Source organism: Fukomys damarensis, unplaced genomic scaffold (genome assembly GCF_012274545.1).
Source record: "Fukomys damarensis isolate Sample0158 unplaced genomic scaffold, DMR_v1.0_HiC HiC_scaffold_34, whole genome shotgun sequence".
NCBI lineage: Eukaryota > Metazoa > Chordata > Mammalia > Rodentia > Bathyergidae > Fukomys > Fukomys damarensis.
This window is the reverse complement of record NW_022900946.1, coordinates 19955895-19977196: the sequence shown is the minus strand read 5'-3', so window position 1 is coordinate 19977196 and position 21302 is coordinate 19955895. Positions and strand designations below refer to the sequence as shown.

Genomic DNA, 21302 nt, shown 5'->3' with positions numbered 1-21302 from the left:
CATTTATAAATGAAGTTGAGGCTCCAGAGAGTTATATAGACATCCCAAGACCTCATTACTTTAGGATCTGTTAGCTATCACTTAGTTGTATCTGTCAGGTATGAAGGCAGGACTAGTAGGACCAATTTGCTACGTTATGCCTACATAAGCAGCCTGAATAAGATTGGTTTGTATCTAATTCTGGCTTTAAAATATTCCTGTTTCTTAATTGGTTCCTGAAATACTCCATTTTTCCTGAAACTCTTCATTTTCTCTATAAAATGATAATATTTAACTCAGTTTTATTCTGGAAATTTGATGGACTGATGAAAGTAAAGCGCCTAAAACAGGGCTTGGTCCATTATAGAGACACAGTCTATATCTGTTCTTTCCCTTTCCTTTGCTTCCCATTGACTACAATAAAGAAGCAAATGTGTATGTGGCTACTACAGCTCCAGTCCAGACTTGAGTGCTTGTGGTAGAGGTTATGCTGGGTTGATTTGATCCTTGGTTTTGATACTTTGCTGTTTGTCACAAGAACCACCTAAACTAATAGTCCGAAGCTCTCAGCAATTTTATTTGATAAATTATACAAAGTATTATTTTTTTAAAAGCCTAGGATGCTTGTAATTCCAGCACTCGGGAGGCTGAGGCAGGAGGATTGCTATGAGTTTGGGACCTGCCTAAGCTACATAGTGAGTTCCAGGTCAGTTTCAACTATATAGTGAGACCCTGTCTCAAAAAACCAAAAAAAGAAAAAAGAAAAGCCTAGGGTCGGGGATTTAGCTCAGTGATCAGTGATTCTGCTGCCTGCTTCACAAGTGCAAGTTCCCAAGTTTGATCCCTGGTTCCAAAAATAAATAAAGCCTAGGCAGTGCTGGTATATATAGTGGACTCAGCTTCAAACCTTGGGACTCTTTCTCTTCTCCTAGGACATATGTGGATTTCTTCCAGACACTATATTCACTCAGTTAATTTGAAGGTCTAGTGTGTTCCAGCCACTGTACTAGACTGAAGCCACAACAAATAAGAGCAACAAAAACACATTCTTTAACAGAATTTGTATTCTAGTGCACAGGAGAAAGCTAAAAAGAAGAACAGTTTGTTTGTTTGCTTTTCTTGCTATTATCAGTAAGGCTTGGTCATGAGATAGTTTTTGTTAGAGGGTTGTAAGCAGAAGCCTACTTCTGGGCTGAAGGATTTATTCAATGGTGCAAGACTTCAGTGCTTTCCTTTCCTGTATCAATAATGGAAAAATACAGAGTAGCCATAGATGAAGCAATTGGGCATGCTGAGTCCCCACATGAAGGGTAGCTGAACTAGAGTCCCCAGACCTGTAATGTACTTTATGGGAATGAGAACAACATGATTTAACATTATGTTAAATCATGGAAACACTGGTGCTGTGTATTTCTGGCCCATCTTTTTAGTTTAAATGAGGTCAGTTGGATATGGCTTTTTTTTCCTCAGTACTGGGAATTGAACTCCGAGCCTTATACTTGCAAGGCAGGCATGGTGCCATATCTTTTTAGTTTAAATGAGGTCAGTTGGATATGGCTTTTTTTTTCCTCAGTACTGGGAATTGAACTCCGAGCCTTATACTTGCAAGGCAGGCATGGTGCCATTGAGCTAAATCCCTGGCCCTACACTTCTTGAGCTCAAGAAGTTTTTCCTTTTTATTCCAACTGGACTTTAACTCTCCGAAGAGATCTAGCTTCCCCTGAATGCTTGACTGAACCAATTCAGTACCCATGGAAACACTTAGGAGCTCACAAGACTAGGTCCTTTGTCTCCCTGTACCCCAGTATGTCATATGCAGGCATTTTCATCAAGGTTTGGGCTAGGGAGAGGGTAGGTGATGGCCAGTACAGATTCCAAAGACAGTTTGGTAACTGCCTCTGTCATGCCTTCTGTTAGCCATGTCTCAGAAAATATCAAGGCATAGGGCAAAAGCAAATTTGCCTGGACTGGTGAAAAGAGGAAAGTAGCTGCTCTTCCTGAACTAAGTAAGGCAGGAAAACAGGAGTAGGATAGTTGTAGTTCCCAAGTGAGAAAGCCCATTAGCAAAGTCCTGACTTAGCCATTGAGAAGCTACACAGTCCTACAATGTCATATGCATGGAATTTGGAAGAAAAAATTTCTAAAACTTTGTTACAGGGATAAAAAAAGATTAGTTAAAAAAAATCTATGACGTTTGACTTAACAATGAAACGTGAAAGACACAACCCTGGGTTCAGCCTTAATCATAGCGCTCACAAATATATCCTCTATGAGCAACCCAATGATTTCTAGTATAAACCAGAAGGTTGCTTTGTTATAGTTTGTTCAGATAGCAGTCTTACAGTGACTAATGTTATTTCTGAGAACTTTATTGTCCCAGTCTAGACCACCCTTCTCTTATACTGGTCAAAGTGACTGAAAGTCTGGACTATTCCAGACCTAGAATTTTTCTTGCCATGAAAAATTTTGGAAACTCAAGCTGATCTTGAGAAACTCAGGCATCTTTTAACTGGAATGGAAGTGCAAGAGTTTAGAATCAAATCTCAACTAAAACTCCTTGGGTTTCTATCAGCGTTGGAACTAATGAGAACAGTGTTTAACTCCTGAAGAGCTTGAGAGTAGGAATGTCAAATACCCTTTTATATCCAGGTGGACAGTTAGCATAACGAAACATGGGACTCTATGAAAGATTTTCCAAACATTTGTTGAGTCACTCTACTAATAAGTGTTTATTGAGTCCCTGCACTTCCTGATCAATTCTTATTTGTGTAATGAAACAGCCTGTCTCTGTTACTCCTTTTGGGGACTCCAGTGCATAGAGTATATTGCTTGCTGAAGATTTCCAGTGCGAGCCTGTTTCCCTCTTAAAGTGGGAAGTGTTGAGACTTTGCTCATACTCTTTTGCTAGGGGTTTGTTTTTTTTTTTTTTTCTCCCTTAGTAAGAGTCCACAGAAATTGCTATAGTTTGTCCACCAAAGAGCTTTGTGTTAAAGGCTTGCTCCACAGCTTGGTGCCATTAGGAAGTGGTTTAAAAAAAAAACAAGAAAACTTAAAGGTTGAGGCCGTTGAGAGGTTTTGGGGTTGTTGAAGGCATACCCTTGAAGAGGGTAGTAGGAACCCAAATCCTTCCTCTTATTCCCTGGCAATGATGGGAGCAACTTTATCCCACTGTGTGCTCCCACCGTGATGTAGTGCCTAGCCACAGGCATGAAAGTAACAGAGTCAACCAATCATGGACTGGAACCTTTATAAGTTGATCATCTCAGGTATTTGTTTTACTATTAGCCATATAAACCATATTTTTGTCAATTGAAACTTCCACACTTGTGACTTTTTTTTAGAAATAAGGTGCAGTCTTATTCAGAAAGCCACACAATGTCTCATTTAAAGGATGCCTAACAAAATATATTAATTCAGTACTCCAGAATGCTTTTTACAGTTGTTTCCATTTGAGAATCAATAAAAAATATGTAATAATCATAGACACTTTACACAACAATGTGGATAATATGCAGGAAGCATTGTGACTTTTTTTTTCTTTTTTCTTTTTGTATAACACTTATGCAAGAAGCATCCTGAAACCCCCCCCCCCCCCCCCCCCCCCGTAATGTAGTTCAGACTGCCTTGAACTCATTAAGTAGCCCAGAATGGCCTTGAACTCAGTGACCTACTGCCTGAGCTTCCCCAGGGCTGGGATTACAGGCCTGTACCATCACACCTCGTCCTCATCATGACTTTGCAGATATTTCTACACACTAGAGAGGGATCCAAATTCAGAAGTGTACAGTTCAAGGAACCTCCCAGGGAGAGGGCCCCACAGGGATCTTCTTGCCTTTTCTGAAAGTCATGGGAGGTAGACTGGGGTTCTAAACATCAGCAGGAAATGCACACCCACTGCTTACCCAGGCTGTTGGCTGCATCAACTACCAAACCATTTGCTTCTCTTTGTACTTTTAGAAAGTCTCAACTGCATCGCTTATATTGTTAGATCAACTAGTTGAAGTGAGCTTCTGCATTATTTGCCTTAGTGTTTTGTTTTGTTTTTCCCTAGGAAGCTGTTTGGAAGACAGCTACTGTTTTCTCTTGCTTCCACCACTTTATATGGGGCTTTGGCTTCTTGGGAGGGACGAACTTCACTTTGCCTTTGTCTTGCAACCTAATTTGGGGCCCTTGGTGAGGGGATCACCAGAAACTTTCTTTTCTTTCTGCTGACCAGCTTCATATGGTATACTTCAGCGGTGGCCTGGAACCCAGTCCATGAGTTAGAACCTATCTTTCCCTTCTGTGCTAGGGGCCCTTGATTTGATCCTGTGTGTGGTTTTGAGTTGCTTTCTGTTGCTTCTCCTTCTCAGGCTCTTTCTGCTCCTTTTAAGGATTAGCAGGTGCAGACTTCAATTCCATTTATTTATTTACTTACTTACTTATTTATTTTTCAGGCTACACTTGCTGCTTAGTTCCTTCACTTTAAGTTTCCTTCAGCTTCCAAAGAGAACTCCACTACTAGTCTTTTCTGAGGCCCAAAGATTTCTGGATTGTTGCTGATGTGGCAGAGAGCACTCAGGGCATGCTTGTGCTCCTGGAACTCAGCAAAGGCGTAGCCCAGGGAATGGCCCTTCATATTCCCATTAACTCCTTCAAGGTCTTGGGTTGTCTTCCTTGCCCAAAGACACAGGCACAGCAGCAGAGCTGTGTCAGAGCTCCAGCTGGAGGCATGCCATCCAGTCCCAGTGGAATAAGAACTGGGGACAAGGAGGCTCCGCTTCCTCCCATATTACTGGAACTCCACCCATTAGCCATCGATAGCCTCCTTGGGTATAGGTAGAAGTCTTTTTGCAGGCCTTGCCCAAAGTGATGATTGTTCTGTGCCATTCGTAGGTCTTACTGTTTTGTAGTTCTGAGAACTGAACCCAGAGCCTTCCAAGTACTAGATGATGGTGCTCCATCAGTGAGCTACATCCCTTTTTTTTTGAGACAGGATCTCACTCTAGTTCAGGCTGGCCTCGAACTCACATTAACCCTCCTGCTTCAGCCTCTGGAATGCTGGGATTAGAGGCATACGCCACCACACCCAGCTTATTCTGGTCACTTTTATACTTTCTTGTGTAGGTTTTCTGAGACACTGAAGCATCTACCAAACTTGGTATTGTATATGTGTAGGTTTCCTTCATGGGTGAATCATCCAATGAGCAATGTTAGGGGCGCAATACTAAATACTTTCTGTGGTCATACATCTATAAGTATTCTGTCCTATATGATTCATCAAACTCCTGCAGTTTATCACATGCAGTTTCCGCGTTTATCTCCTGTGAAAAGAAGCTAACTCATGCACTGTTTCAGATTTAGGAAAAACATCAGAATTATTTCTTTTTACCATAGTTTGACGAATCTCAAGTTACATTAATCTTATCACTATTGCAAAAAAATAAGCCTCATAATGTTTGGATACAATGCTCCTTTAAGGAAAAATTAGGAAGACAGTTACTGTTGATTTTTAAAACCAATGAAAATAATATTGCTGTGTCATAATTTCATACCAGGTATCTGCCCATGACTTACACAAACAACTGAATGGTTTCAAGCATTGGGCACCATAAAGTAAAAGATCTTCAGTTTCACAAAAACAAAAATGATATATTTTTAATGTTAGAAAATTGTTTAAATATTTAATAGCATAATGAACAATAGTTTCCTACATGGAGAAGTCAGGACACTTTAAAAAAGATTGTCACTATGGTAAATAAACCATAGTAAATAAAAATAGTTTTCTAGGTTGAAAACTATCCTCCTTAAAGGAGAAATGTATATTTCCAGTTTTAATTTGAGTTAGGAGACCTCCTATATTCTTCTCTTGAATCTTTCCAAAATTCCTACATTTTAAAACTCAGATTTTCACAAGGCCCATTCCTGACAGTTGTAACCCAGTAACTCCTGCTTCTTTTGTCTCCCTCTTGTACAGGTGAGTCCATCTGCTCTTATTCTGAACACTGTATTCTTTTCATAGCAAGTTCCAACAACTTAGAATTAATTGGTTTGTTCACTTGTTTTTGTCTCTCCCTCCCCCATTCAAATGTAAACATCAGGAGGACAAGATTGTTTTCATCTTTGCAGCCTTGTATCCCCAGGGTTCTGTGTTTTTTCTGTTTGATAGATAAAAATTTACCTATAAATTTTTATCTATCCAACAAAAAAATGGCCACAGTCACCTGAGCATTAGCTTCAGTTGCTCAGTTATCTCTTCTCTTCAAGCATCTGTTAGTGAACAGAGATGTGATGGCTGTTAGTACTGGTCTTGCAGTTCAGCAGGAGAAAGAGAGAGTATCATGTCATTTCTGTGAAGGAGCTCACCTAGAATTCATCTGTTAGGGACATAAATTTCTAAGGCCATCATTTCAGTTGCATAAGTATTCAAGCCTAGAGTTTAGGGAGTTTATTCTGGAAAAAGATCAGATTCCATGTACACCCTGGGAAAGGAATCTCCACCCAGGTTTTCTCTACAGTCAGCACCTATCTCCACATTGTCTGCTGCTCAAAACATAACAGTAGCAGACCTGAATGCTAATGTAGACCCAGGGTCCTTGTATGCACTTGACATCTCTCCTCCCTCTGTGGTTCTCAACACTAAGACTACACACTTGTCTGGAAGAAGCTGTAGAAATCTAGTTCCTTCAGTGAGTCCTAAACTGGTACTCAGAGTAACACTATGAGATATATAGAATCATGCTGAGAAAAGCCTTCCACACCCAGGGAAATTTGGTTAAGATGGGTTAGATGAGGACAATGTTTGTTTTTTTTTAATAGGGAGAGTTCTCAGAGCACTTGTATTTAAATGTATAATATAAAATTCATAGGGGAAAGGAGAGGAGTATAAGCATGCTACAATTTCTGGCCTTATTTGACTGTTAGGGTGTGTGGGTTCGTGACATCTTACATCTTTCATAACATTTCACAAAGCACCATTTTGAGCAATGCTAGCCTCGTTATTACTTTCATCATTCCTGGGAATAGAAAGCCAACTCAGCAGAACAAAACTGAATCCACATCACCTTATATACTGAAATGCTCTTTCATCCACACCACACAGCCACTCAGGTGATGGCACAGGTATTACTGTTTCACAGAAAGTAGAAGCTTCAGGATGTTCAAGAAAGATAATAAGGATTACAATTCTGTGAATCCCAACAGAATGAATCCGCCAGGGGAGGCAAGAAATTAAATAGAAAAGGAAAGAAGGAAGCCAACAGCAGGAAAATAACACAACAGAAATAAAGTATGTATCACCTATAACCATCAATGTTAATGATCTCAATTCACCAGTCAAAAGAAACAGACTGTCAGAATGGATCAAGGAGTGAGATCCAACAATATGCTGCATTAAAAAAGCACATTTAACTAAAATACAAATTCATAGACTGAAAGTCAAGGGATGAAAAACAATATTCCATGTGACAGGAGCTCAGAAAAAAGCAGGGGTAACTAATTATTTGCAGACAAAGTGGATTTCATGCCAATACTAATGAGAGAAAAATAAGGTCACTATATCCTGCTAATGGGAAAATAAAAGAGGAAGATATAATAATCATATATATGCACCAAATTCCACACCCAACTATACAAAACATATATTAATGGACATGAAAAATCATATAAGCACTAATACAGTTGTAATGCGGGGCCTCAGTACCCCATTGTCACAATTCAACTAGACAAAAAATCAACAATGAAGGACCAGGAATTTAGCTCTGTGGTGCCAAGCCTGCCTTATAAGCCCAAGGTCCTGAGTTTGAGCCCCAGTATCCCCCCAAAAATAAAATCAACAGTGAAATATTGGAAGTGAACCAAACTTTTGAATAAATGGACTTAGTAGATGCCTACAGAGTGTTCCATCCCACAACATCAGAATACACATTCTCAGCTGCACATGGGACTTTCTCCAAAATACACTATATTCTAGCTTATAGAACATGCTTAAGTAGAGGCAAAGGAATTGAAATAATCCCATGCATAGTATCAGACCATACTGCAATGAAATTGGAAGTCAATGGCAAAAGAAACTACAAGAACTCCATAAATACGTGGAAATTAACACCCTCCTGAACAAGCAATGAGTCACAGTTGAAATTAAAAAAGAAATCAGACAATTTCTACAATCAAACAATAATGACAATGCAATGTTCCAAAATTTATGGAATGCACAGAAAGCAGTTTCATAAGGGAAATTTATAGCAGTGAATTCCCATATTAGGAAAACAGAGTAGGCTCAAATAGACAACCTAATGTTGAACCTCAAGTTTCTAGAAAAAGAAGAGCAAGTTAAGCCTAAAGTTCATATGATGGAGGAAGTTATAAAAATTAGAGCAGAAATTAATGCAGTGGAGACTAAGCAATAAAGAATGAATCAAACAGTTGGTTCTTTGAAAGATTAAATAAAATTGGCAAACCCTTAGTCAGTCAACCTTACCCAAAAAAGGAAAGAAAAAACTCAAACCCATGCAACCAGGAATGAAAAGGGTGAAATTATAACAGATCCTGCAAATATCCAGAAGATCATACCTACTTTGAGAATCTGTATTCTAATAAGATTGAAAATACAGAAGAAATGGACAGATTCCTAGATACATATGAGTTACCAAAACTAAATCAAGAAGATACAGCCAGACGTGATGCCACACACCTATAATTCCAGCACTTGGAAGGCTAAGGCAGGAGGATCACTGTGAGTTCGAGACCAGCCTGGGCTACATAGTGAGACCCTGTCTCAAAAACACAAAACAAAACAAAAAAACTAAATCAAGAAGATACAGAATTTCTAAATAAACCAATATCAGCCAACGAAATTGAATGTGTAATTTAAAAACTACCAATGAAGAAAAGCCCTGGCCCTGATGGATTAACTGCTGCATTCCACAAGAAATTTAGAGAAGACCTAATGCCGATAACTGCAAACTCTTTTTTTTGGTGGTTTTTTTGGTTTGTTTGTTTGTTTTTTGAGCCAGGGTCTCACTATGCAGTTGAGACTGACCTGGAACTCACTGTGTAGCCCAAGATAGTCTCAAACTCACAGCAATCCTCCTGCCTCAGCCTCCCGAGTGCTGGGTTAACAGATGTGCACCACCATGCCTGGCAGCTCAAACTCTAATGAAATTGAAGAGAAGCAGTACTCCCAAATTCATTCCTGGAAGCAAACATTACCCTGATTCCAAAACCAGAGGAGGATCCAATCAAAAAGGAGAAGTACAGGCCATTCTCTCTAATGAACATAGATGCAAAAATCCTCAGTAAGTTAGTGGCAAACAGAATGCAGCAAATCAAACAAGAAGGCTATACACCATGACCAAGTTGGATTCATTCCAGGGATGGTTCAACCTATGCAAATCAATAAATGTAATACACTATAGTAATACACTATATGAACAGAGCCAAGGACAAAAACTATATGATCCTCTCAATACATGCAGAAAAGCATTTGACAGAGCCCAACCCCCATTCTGATAAAAAACCCTACAGAAAATTGGTTTATATGGTCATTATCTCAATTGGATAAAAGCCATATATGACAAATCAACAGCTAACATCATGCTAAATGGACAAAAACTGTTAAGTTTTCACTCTAGAATCAGGAACAAAACAAGGAGGTCCAGTATCACCACTCCTATTCAATATAGTTCTGGAAACAATAGAGAAATTAAGAGAAAGAAAAGGAATTAAGAGAAAAGATAGGAAAGGAAGAAATTAAATTATCATTATGATAATTAAATTATGATAAATTGAATTATTATGATAATTAGATGACATGATATCCTACATAGGACACCCCAAAACCTTCACCAAAAGATGTTTAGATTTGATAACCAATTCAGTGGCATAGTTGGATACAAAGTCAACAGTCAAAAGTCAGTAGTCTAGGCCAGGAATTTAGCTCAGTTGCACTGTGCCTGCCTTACAAGCTCAAGGTCCTGTGTTCAATCTTCAGAACCTGAAAAACTAAATGTCAATAGCCTCCCTATACATGAATAACAGACTCATGGAGAGAGAAATTAGAAACAATTCCTTTCACAACAACATCCCCCCCCCAAAAAAATCCTAGAAATCAATCTAACAAAGGAAGTAAAAGACCTCTACATTGAAAACTACAGTACTCTGAAAAAGGAGATCGAAGAGAATATCAGGAAATGAAAAGATAATTCTCTTTCTTGGATAGGAAGAATGCCTATAGTGAAATTGTCCGTATTTCCAAAATTGTTATACATTTTCAATGCAATCTCAATCAAAATCCCAACAGCGTATCTCCTAGAATTAGAAAAAACCTGAGTTTGATCCCCGGTACCCCTCCAAAAAGAAAAAACAATCCTAAAATCCATTTCAAACCAGAGAAGACCTGGAATAGCAAAGGCAATTCTGGGCAACAAAGGCAAAGCAGGGGGCATCACAATCCCTGACTTTAAACTATATTAGAAAGCAATAGTGATTAAAACAGCATGTTACTAGCAAAATAACAGACCTGAGGATCGGTGGAACAGAAAGAGGATGCAGAAACAATTCTAGACACACTTAACCATCTTATCTTTGACAAAGGAGCCAAATACCTTCACTGGAAGAAAAATAGCCTCTTTAATACATGGTGCTGGAAAAACTGGCTTTCCGCATGCCAGAGATTGAAACTAGACCCATATCTTTCACCACATACTAACCTAAAATCAAAATGGACCAAAGATCTAAATATTAAAACAGAAACTTTTCTGGAAGAGAGAGTAGGTAGAATGCTTGAGGATGTAGGAGTAGGCAAAGACTTCGCTACAAAGAATCAACAGCTGGAGCTTCTTATTCAAAAGCTTTTTTGCACAGCAAGAGAAACCACCAACAGAGTGGGAAAAAATTTTTACTAGCTATTCAGGTAAAGGACTCAAAAAATCAGACCCCCCCTACAAATTTAAAGACCCAACCCAAAAATGGGCATCTGAAATGAAAAGACACTTCTCAGATGAAGAATTAGAAACAGCACATAAATATATGAAAAAATACTCAGAAGTGCTACCTCTACTTCTGTCCTCTAGAAGAAATTTTAAAGAACTGATATATTTTCTTCCTTAGATATTTGGTAGAATTCACCAATGACTCTCTGGTCCTATTTTTTTTCTGTTTTACAACGTTATTAATTATTAATTCAGTTTATTTAATAGAGGCCTATTGAGCTAGTCTATTCCACATGTGGTTTTGATTCCCCTCATGGCAAACAACTCTCACCAGTTTCCAATGCTGAGGACATTCCCTCTGTTTCCTATACCAGTGGTGGTGAATCTGCGGCACATACGCCACGGTGAGACACAGAACGCTGTCCATGTGTGAGCCAAGCATGTTGTCCCAGCAGCCGAGCATCAGATTACAGGTTTTTTTCTAAACTAAAATCTCAATATTCATGTTTAATTGGAGTGTTGGCACTTTGTAATAAGTGGGTTTAGGGCTGAAGTTTGGGCACTCAGTCCAAAAGGTTTGCCATCACTGTCCTATACCATTTCCTCGATGTTCATAAAGTCACTGAAAATTTCATTTCACTAATGCAAGACTGTAAAGGAAACTGTACATTGACACCTTTGTGGATTTATTTGAAATATTTTTACCAGCGACTATGGGTCAAAAGTATTTATTGAGACATAGGATGTTGCTAGACCAGGGCAGATTTAACAAGTATGTATATTTGTATATATATATTCACACACACACATAAAAGTACACATGTGTACATATAATATAAATACACTATGGATAGCTGTATGTCATGTAGACTTCTATCTTAATATATTTTTAAACATCCAAATATATCTAGGACAAATGGCCATGCTAAAGGAGGCATGTTGTTACTGATAATGGATTTTAGCAGTTAAAAGTATCTCCAAGGCATGAAGAATTATGTGGCAGGGGTATGTTGTAATAGCAACAACCTATACAACCAGAATAAACGTAGTGTTCACTCTACATTAGGTAAGATGATCCCTTTCATGTGAGGGTAAATACTGTCTCCAAAATGAAGTGTTCTGTATCCTCACCACCTTTCGCATCTGCAGTAGATGCTGCCTGTCTTGTCATTAAAGAAATCATCCACCCCTGCAGACCACCCAAGCTACTAATCTCTGACCACAATTCCAAATGTATATTGCGCTTTTAGAAGATAGAGGTCAATGCCCTCTCCCTGTTCTGATCTACTAGGCACTTAATATGCATATGTGGAGAATATAGCTGACATTTGCTGACTGCCTCCTACTCTCAATTTTACCTTACACTGATTCCATTCAGAGATCTGGGAGGTACCTAACCCCGGTTTCCAGGAGTGGAGAACGTGACCTTAACTAAGTTAAAAAGAAGAGGATTTTACCTCCTTAGTCATATGACCTTAAGCTAGTCCCACATGGGCTTTTATTGGAAATACTAGAACAAATCCATTTCTTGCCAGATGATACATGTAATCCAGCAGCTGTTAACAATGTTACTGAAACTAGGAAAAATGTGAGCCTTAGATTGAAGCCAGCATCATAGAAGGCAAACTAGAATAATAAAAATTAGTCCTCGATGATGTCATTGAATTGTAGGATCAAGCATCACCTATTGCCTAAATAGCCCTGGATTTTTCAGTGATATGAATCTGTACATTCTTGTTATGATAAAAGCCAGCATGAATTGGGCTTTCTGTTAATTTTAACTGAAAAGACCCATAAATACATAGAGTAATAACTGATTTAAGATAATATTTATAAGAGATGACCAATCCCATGTGAAAATAAGGTTTTTAATGGAAATTATCAAACATGCATAAAAAGGGACTAGTATAATGACTCCCCTGTTGGTCTCAAAAATTATCATTATTTTGCAATCTTGTCTCATTTATCCTCTCCAGTTTTTTGTTTCTTTTGAGAAGGTTGCTTGTTTTGCAGTATTTTAAAGCAAACCACAGATATAACATTTCACCCATAAATAGTTCAGTTTGTGGGAAATAATTTTTGAAGATTTCTGTCCTAAACTCTCTTTAAGATAGTGTTTGCATTCAGCAGAGGTCTATCTCCTCTAGGAGCAAAATTAATTGAGAACAGAGTTGCTGCCTGTACCCCTCCCCCCAAGAGCAATCAAAACTTGACCGAAAACTTCTCAAGATAGCTTTGTAAGAGAACCCTCTTGGCTACCTGTCTGGGGTGCTCATTTATGAGAACACCCAGCATCCTTAATGTCTCATATTGAGAGTGGTCCAGGAGGGATACTAGCTGCCTGTAATGATCTCCAGAGCACCTTATTAGTAACTTGAAATCGCATGATCTACAGTTGCACTTTTAATGAGCCCCAAGGTGATTCATTCATTAAGAGTTTGGTGGCATCAATTAATTATTACTTTCCTGGAGGCCCAAAGAACAAAATAATAATGATAATTATTGTGCTACATGTATAGAGCAATTCCTAGGGAACTCCAAATGTTCTCAGAATAGTTTCTCATTTACCAATTTAAAATAGCTGTGTCTTTTTCTTAAATGTGTAAACAAGTTTTCAAAACATTAAAATTTTGCTATAATTGACTTTCCTCTTAGGATTTCTTCTTTTTAATTGGAATTTGACCACCACTATTGGGTAACTTCTAAGAAAAATGAAGAGAAACTTAATATCCCTTCTACTTCCTTGTTAACATGCTTCCTCTTAATAAGATGTTTTGTTTTGCTTCGTTTCTCCCTTCCTTTGGTTGGTGTTCATTCCTTCCCTCATTCCTCTTTCTGGAGTTAATCTACAGCAGTTACTCTATACTTTAACATCAATGCCCTGATAGCCAGGAAGTATGTTAGAAACTATTTTAAAGGACCTTCATGGTCAATTCATACTTGATATAGTTTACCATTTATAAAAACCTGCTTAACCAACAGAGTTCTCTGCATCCACAATTCCTCATCCTATAGAGCTATTACTATTTATCATCTTCAGTAGTTCCCAAATTGACATTTATATTAACCTGTTGTCAAAATCTAGCTCTGTACTGGGCCAGGGATTTAGCCCAGTGGCACCATGCTTTCCCGGCAAGCATAAAGTCCTGAGTTTGATCCCCAGTACTCCCCCAAAAAATCTAGTTTTGTACTTATCTCTGCCTAAGGATGTTTGCTTCCTATAACTGCTTCTTTTTTTTTTAGAACTTTTTGAAATCTGTATTCATTTAAAATAGGGGAAATATTTATTGAGTACTTTTTATGTGCCAGGTATTATTTTAGATCCTGGAATTTTATGTTTACAAAAATTGGGGGTTTTTTTCTTCCAAAGAATACTGGATTTAAGAAAGAGAGCATTTCCTAAGCTTCTTTACTTTGTTTAAATAATTAGTATAATACTATATCATTTTCGTTTGTCAACTTATTGGCTTTCCATATTGTTTCCCACACTGCCTTATTTTCAGTGCTAACCCCCTCAAATGGAATAAGAAAAACATCTATCCAATTTTACATACTGTAATATTAATATTTTTTAAAAAATTGATGCGATTGGGCTGGGGATTTAGCTCAGCGGTTCAGTGGTCTGCCTTGCAAGCTCAAGGACCCGAGTTCAATCCCCGGTACCAAAAAAAAAAAAAAAAAAAAAAAAAAATTGATGTGTTTGAATAGCTTAAACTCTACTTTTTTTAGAGTAGACTTTAAGCATTCACATTTGAAAGACATTCTCAAATACTTATAAGGACTTTTTTCATTTTACAGATTTAGACAGGCACAATTAGAGCATTATGCTCTCAGTGAAACATTGAGACACAAAGCAAACTCTTAAGAAAATTGTAGGCACTACATTTATGTGTCTCTTTGTGATGGGGATACATCCTGAGAAATGCATCCTTGGTGGCTTTGTCATCATGTGGACTCCATAGAATATACTTATGCTAAGATGGCTTACATTTTACTAAATGATATAAACAATCCCATAGGACCACAGTGTGTATGTAGTCTGTCATTGACTGAAATATCTTTATATGGTATATGACTATACATTACATGTCATCATTTTAATGGGGCGGGGGGGGGTCCCACCAAAATTCAGGTGTTACCAATGAGATACCATTAAGAGATAGGGCTTGTTGGATTATCCCATAAGAGCTCATCTGCCTTAATGGGATTAAAGCCTATAAAAGAAGCATCATGTGATCAGCTGCCAGCTTGCCCTTCCACAATGCATGGACACAGCATTCTTCCCCTCTGGAGGATTCAGCATCAAGGTGCTAACGTGGAAGCAGAGAGTAGCCCTCACCAGGAAAATGAACCTGCTGGCACCTTGATCTTGTACTTTCTACCCTTCAGAATTCAGGAAAATCAACTTCTGTCATTTAAAAAGTACACGCAAAGCAGACAAAGGCTAAGATATCCTACTTACCCCCAATTTATTTTTGTCTGTGCTCTGACTTTTCACTATAGTGAGCCCCAGAATGACCAGAAACTTCATCATAAGCAGCACTATTTAAAAGTATGTGAAGGAGCCAGGTATGGTGATGCACACCTGTAATCTCAGCATTTGGGTGGCTGAGGCAGGAGGGTTGCTTTTTGAGGCCAGTCTGGACTAGATAGTGAGTTCAAGGCCATCCTGCACTATGAAGTGAAACCCATAAAAAAAAAAGAAAAAAAGTCTCAAAAGTAAATGATTAACACAATGTTTAAAATGGCAGAGGATCCAAATAGACATTTCTCAGAATAAGATACAAATGGCCAATCAACACATTTTAAAAACTCCAAATCACTAGCCATCAGGGAAATGCAAATTAAAATCACAAGATACCACTTCACACACACTGAAATGGTTATAATAGTTTTTACAAAGATAACAATAGTGTTGGAGAAATCAGAGTCTTCACATGCTACTGATAGGAATTTTAAATAGCAGCAAAAACTGTTTGGTAATTTTTTTTTTTTTTTTTTTTTTTTTTGGTACTGGGGATCGAACTCCTTGTGCTTGCGAGGAAGGCGGTGGAACCACTGAGCTAAATTCCCGGCCCTGTTTGGTAATTCTTCAAAAAGTTACGTATAGGAGCTGAATAAGTTAAAATATAGAATTGCCATATGGTCCTGCAGTTCCACTCCTGCAATACATGAAAAAACTGAAGTCCACATAAAAACTTGCCCATAGATGTTTAAGTAGCATTATTCACAGAAGCTCAAAACCAGATCAACAAAAATGTTCATCAGCTGGTGAATGATTAATGTGATATATCCTTACAATGGGATATTATTCAGCAATAACTATCATGAATTTGATATGTGTATATCCTGTGTTATTCTTTCCCCACTTATTTATGTGTGTATACTCATTCCTAAAGTCAGTATTCTTTTTATGTATAGCATTTTTTCAATCTTTATAATGATGTACTATATAATATTCTAGAAGTTGATCTGTTTATTTTATTTATTTTTTAAAATTCAATCTGGTCTGTGACTTTATTATTATGTTTTGTTTTTTTTTTTTTTGGTACTGGGGATTGAACTCCAGTCCTTCTGCTTGTGAGGCAGGTGCCGGAACCACTGAGCTAAATCCCAAGCCCTATTTTTGGAGATTTAGTCATATTTATACCTACAAATCAGGTTACCTTTTCAAGTGATGGCCCAATTTGAAAATACTACAAAAATATGTCCATTTCCTTATTCACTTGGCTGTTTCTCACTTTTGTCTTTATTGTGATGCAGTGATGTTTGCACAGATCTTCTCATAGAAATGTGAAGGAGTTTCTTTATAAGTAACGAGGTGAGTGACTTTGAGGAAGTTACTCAAATTCTGAATTCCAGTCTCCTCATCTATAAGAAGGGAATAAAGGTATGTAACTCATTCAGTTATTATGTTAAACGACATAATGTGATCACTTTATAGTATACCCCATGGACTTTGATGAAAACCATATTCAATCCATAACTATGGATCAACGCTAGCTCATGCTCTCTTGTGAGTTTAAACCTCTAACTGCCCACTGAATATATCTGCTCTTGGACCACCGTAACTGCTTTCCTTCAGAAACATCTTTTTATCTGGAAAGGCATTTCTAGATAGAATTTAAGGCAGCAACCCAAAAGTCATAAATAATATCAGTTCAACAATGGCTTTATTTTTATATGGAAGGGCTCTTGGATATAATAGTTTTTTGAAAAGAGCAAAAAACTTGCTTAAATTATTCTGTTCTTCATATGAGATCTGTTGATGGTACATCTTCACAAATTCTAGTTAATTTTATTTTGTGTTCTTGCAATTTTACATGGTTGCTAATCTTAGGGACATAAGCTTTTTATGGCCCTCTTGCAGATCTTCTCAACTCTGTACATTTGTGCTTTTATTGTAAGTTTAGATCAACTTTTTTTGTTTTTTAATTGTTTGTTTGTTTTGTATTTTGAGACAAGGTCTTGCTGTGGAGTTCAGGCTGACCTTGAACTCACTAGGCATAGTCCAGGCTGACCTTGAACTTATGGGATGCTCTTAGCCTCTCAAGCACTAGTATTTTAGGCATGTACCATCATGCCTGGTAGTTTGAACCAACTTTTGTGTGATAAACAAGCAGTCCTTCCCTGTCTCCACCCAGTTTTACAACAATCAGAAAGGGCACTGATTTACTTGGTATTTTTCTTTTTTACAAAGCTACTTTTAGTCAAAGGTCACTGTCAGTCTTTGTGCCCTCTTCTGATGTTATTGTGAAGGAGTACTGTGTACTCACTTCAGAAACTTAAACACAATTTTTCTCTTGGTGTATCAGTTTTATTTTCAAAACGTCAATGTTTAAAAATAGACATGCATATATATTCCATGTCCTAGAATATTATACTGTATTTTTTAAAAAGACAAGAATGTTCTCACTATATTTTAACCAACATTGTGCTGGAAGGCCTAGCTAGTACACTAATACTTGAAAATAAAATGTATAAAAAATGGAAAATCAGAAAGAAAGCTATTAGTATTGGAGTGCCAGTTCAGGAATAAGATGGTACGATCAGGCTTCCTTCACCTTTTCTCTTACATTGAAAACAGTTATGGCACCTAGATGGAATGCATAGAGCAGCTATTAAACAACTCTGAAGAGTTAATAGCAGCAGTTGATTTGGAAAAGATTAGCACAATTCAAAATACTACTGAATCCATTACAAGTTTGCTGTTTATTTTCCTCTTGTACCTCTTGGCCACAATTCAGCACCATGAGAAACTCAACAGTGAGTACTATAGTGAAGACGGAAACAAAACACATTTATTTATAAGAAAAACTTCTAGGGCTGGGGATTTAGCTCAGTGGTTCTGCTACCTGCCTCGCAAGGACCCAACTTCAATCCCCGGTACCAAACAAAAAACAAAAAACAAAAAACAAAAACTTCTACCAAACTAGGAATAGAATGGAAGTTCCTCGGCCAAGCAACTATGAGGTATCTTCACTTAATATACTCAATGATCAAAAATTGAATACTCTCCCTCTGAGATCAGGAACAAGACAAAGGTATCTGCTATACTATTCCTGTTCAACATAGCATTAGAAGTCTTAGCCAGAGAAAGTGAGTCCTGGGTCCAACATGATTCTTTTGCATGAAAACATACAGTTGTCCTAGCACAACTTATTGAAGAGACTATTCTTTCCCCCACTGAATGATCTTGGTGCCCTATGGAAAATTAATTGAACATAAATATATGGTTTTGTTTCTAGAGAGCCAAATCTATTCCAGTTGTCCATATATCTGTCCAGAGGGATAGAAAATAAATTTAAGAAAAATAATTTAATTTACAATAACATGCAAAAGATTAAAATACCTAGAAATAAATTTAACCAATAAGGTGAAAGATCTGTACACTGAAAAGATTGCTGACATAAATTAAAGAAGACATAAAAGAAGAAAGATTTGTGTTCCTGGTTTGGATGCTATTGTAATTTAAATTATTTTTCTTAATTTGCATTTCAAATTAATCATTGTCCCTATGTAGAAGCAACCTAATTTTTCTGTGTCGATCTTGTATCCTGAAACATTGCTAGATTCACTTATTAGCTCTTGTAGTTTTTATGTGAATTCCTTGGAGTTTTATATATACAAAATCATGTCATCTATGAGTATAGTGTACTTTTTCCTTTCCAATTTGGATACATTCTGTTTTCTTTACTTGTCTGATTACTCTCAATAGAACTTTCAGTGTAGTACTCAATATCAGTGGCACATGTGGGGATTCATGTTCTGTAAAATTTTTCTGTGTCGATCTTGTATCCTGAAACATTGCTAGATTCACTTATTAGCTCTCAATAGAACTTTCAGTGTAGTACTCAATATCAGTGGCACATGTGGGGATTCATGTTCTGTTCCTGAATTTAGTCAAAATATGTTTAGTCTTCCAGCCAACCAGCTATAAGTTGGAGGTTCCCACAACACCCTCTTTGAACTTACCAATTTGCTGAATGGCTCACAGAACTCAAGTAAATGCTGACTTATATTTACTGATGTATTATGAAGGATATTTCAAAGGCTACAGAGGAGCAGCTGGTTAAAAATGTATGTAAGGTGAGGTCAGTATGTAGGGTGAGCATAAGAGCTCCTGTCCTCATGGAGTTGTGGATGCACAATCCTTCCAAAATGCACATATGTTTACTCAATTAAAGATCTATATTAATGGCATATAATGTATGAAAAATGTAATTTGTGCCAATATCAACACAAAAGGAGAAAAACCTGTATAAGAATAACAGTTTGTATGATATTTGCAATGGACTGAATGTCTGTTTTCCCCCATTCTACTAAAGTTATATGTTGAAATCTAATCCCCAGTGTGGAGATTTGAATGTAGAACCTTTACAAGGTAGTTGAGTTATATGGTGATGCTCACTAATTGGATTTTTGCTCTTATAAGAAGAGTGCAGAGAGTTAGTTCTCCTTCTGCTATGTGAAGATAGAAGAAGACATTGCCTGCAGTCTGAAAACTACAAGAAGATCCTTACCAGAACTTGAATGTGTTGGTACCCTGATCTTAGACTTGCAATTTCCAGAATTGTGAGAAATAAATCTGTGTGGTCTATAAGCCATCTACTCCATGGTATTTTGTAATAGCAGCATAAACCTACTAAGACACCATTCAAACTAAATGGGCAATAACTTTAATAAGATCATTATAAAGTTAAAATGTTAATTGTAATTCCCATGGTAACCAATGACTAGCTAAAAATATACAAAAAAAAGTATACTAGACAAAAATTAAACTTAAGGCAGTAAGGGAGGAATTGAAAAAAAGTATAAAAATATAGAAAAAATAACAACTGTAGAAATCGGTTCATCCTTCAGATTAAATTAAATGTAAATGAATTGAACTCTCCAATTAAAAAACAAATATTGGCAGAATTGATTTTCTTTTTGAGACAAGATCTCACTATGTTGTTCAGGACAGCCTTGAACTCATTATGTAGCTTAGGGTGGCCTCGAACTAGCACCAATCCTTGACAGAGTAGGTTTTTTTCCTTTTTTTTGGTACCGGGGATCAAACTTTGGTACTTGCACTTGCGAGGCAGGCAGCGGTACCACTGAGCTAAATCCCTGGCCCTAGAATAGATTTTAAAAGCAAGAACCAACTATATGTTGGCTAAAAGAGATTTAATTTAGATCCACAGTTACAAATAGGTTAAAATTAAAATAAAAGGATTGAAAAAAGATTCTCCATGCAAGTAGCAATCAAAAGAAAGCTGGATTGTCTATACTAATATCAAATAAAATAAATCTTAAGTCAAAAAAATTTTAAGAGCCAAAAATGGCATTACGTATTGATAAATGGTTGTATCTTAATCTATTTTGTGCTCTTAGCGTGTAGTATCACAGAGTGGGTAATTCATAACAAACAAAAATTTATTGGTTCATGAAAAGGTCCAAGACTGAGGAACCAGCATCTGGCCAAGACCTACTTGATGCATCATCCCATGACAGAGAGCAAAGATCAAGAGATGGAGAGAGGGAAAGAGAGCAAGCAAAAGAGGGCCAAACCTATCATTTTATAAGGAACACACTTTTGCAATAACAGCACAAGTCCACTTAGGAGGACAGAGCTTCCAGGACCCAAACACCTCCCATTAGGCTTCACATCCAAGGAACACTTCATTGTGGATTAAGTCTCTCACACATGATCTTTGGGAGACATATTTGAATCACAGCAGGATTAAATTCATCAAGAATATAGAACAGTTAGGGCCAGGGGATTTGGCTCAGTGGTTCCACCACCTCCCTCACAAGCAAAAGGGCCCGAGTTTGATCCTTGGCTTCAAACAGCTAAGCGGCGAGAGAAGCTGTTTCCCGGGGAAAACTGCTCTTTAAACGGCTGAAGCCCTCGGCAAAGTGCATTTGTGT

At 37.4% G+C, this 21302-nt stretch overlaps 1 protein-coding gene across 3 annotated transcripts in view; it reads left to right on the top strand.

Annotated features, from left to right (window-relative positions):
• The window catches only part of Znf75a (zinc finger protein 75a), a 28779-nt gene extending 12055 nt beyond the window's left edge, over positions 1-16724 (top strand). Inside the window, exons 7-8 of one of the 3 annotated variants that reach the window (XM_033758625.1) lie at positions 11264-11362; positions 16653-16724. In XM_033758625.1, coding sequence (XP_033614516.1) covers positions 11264-11322 — 59 coding nt within the window. In that variant the 3' untranslated portion in view covers positions 11323-11362; positions 16653-16724. Of the gene's footprint in view, positions 1-11263; positions 11363-15935; positions 16278-16652 lie in introns of those variants that run through there. The other 2 variants (XM_033758626.1, XM_033758627.1) reach the window with 2 other exon arrangements.
• The last annotated feature ends 4578 nt before the right edge of the window (positions 16725-21302 follow it).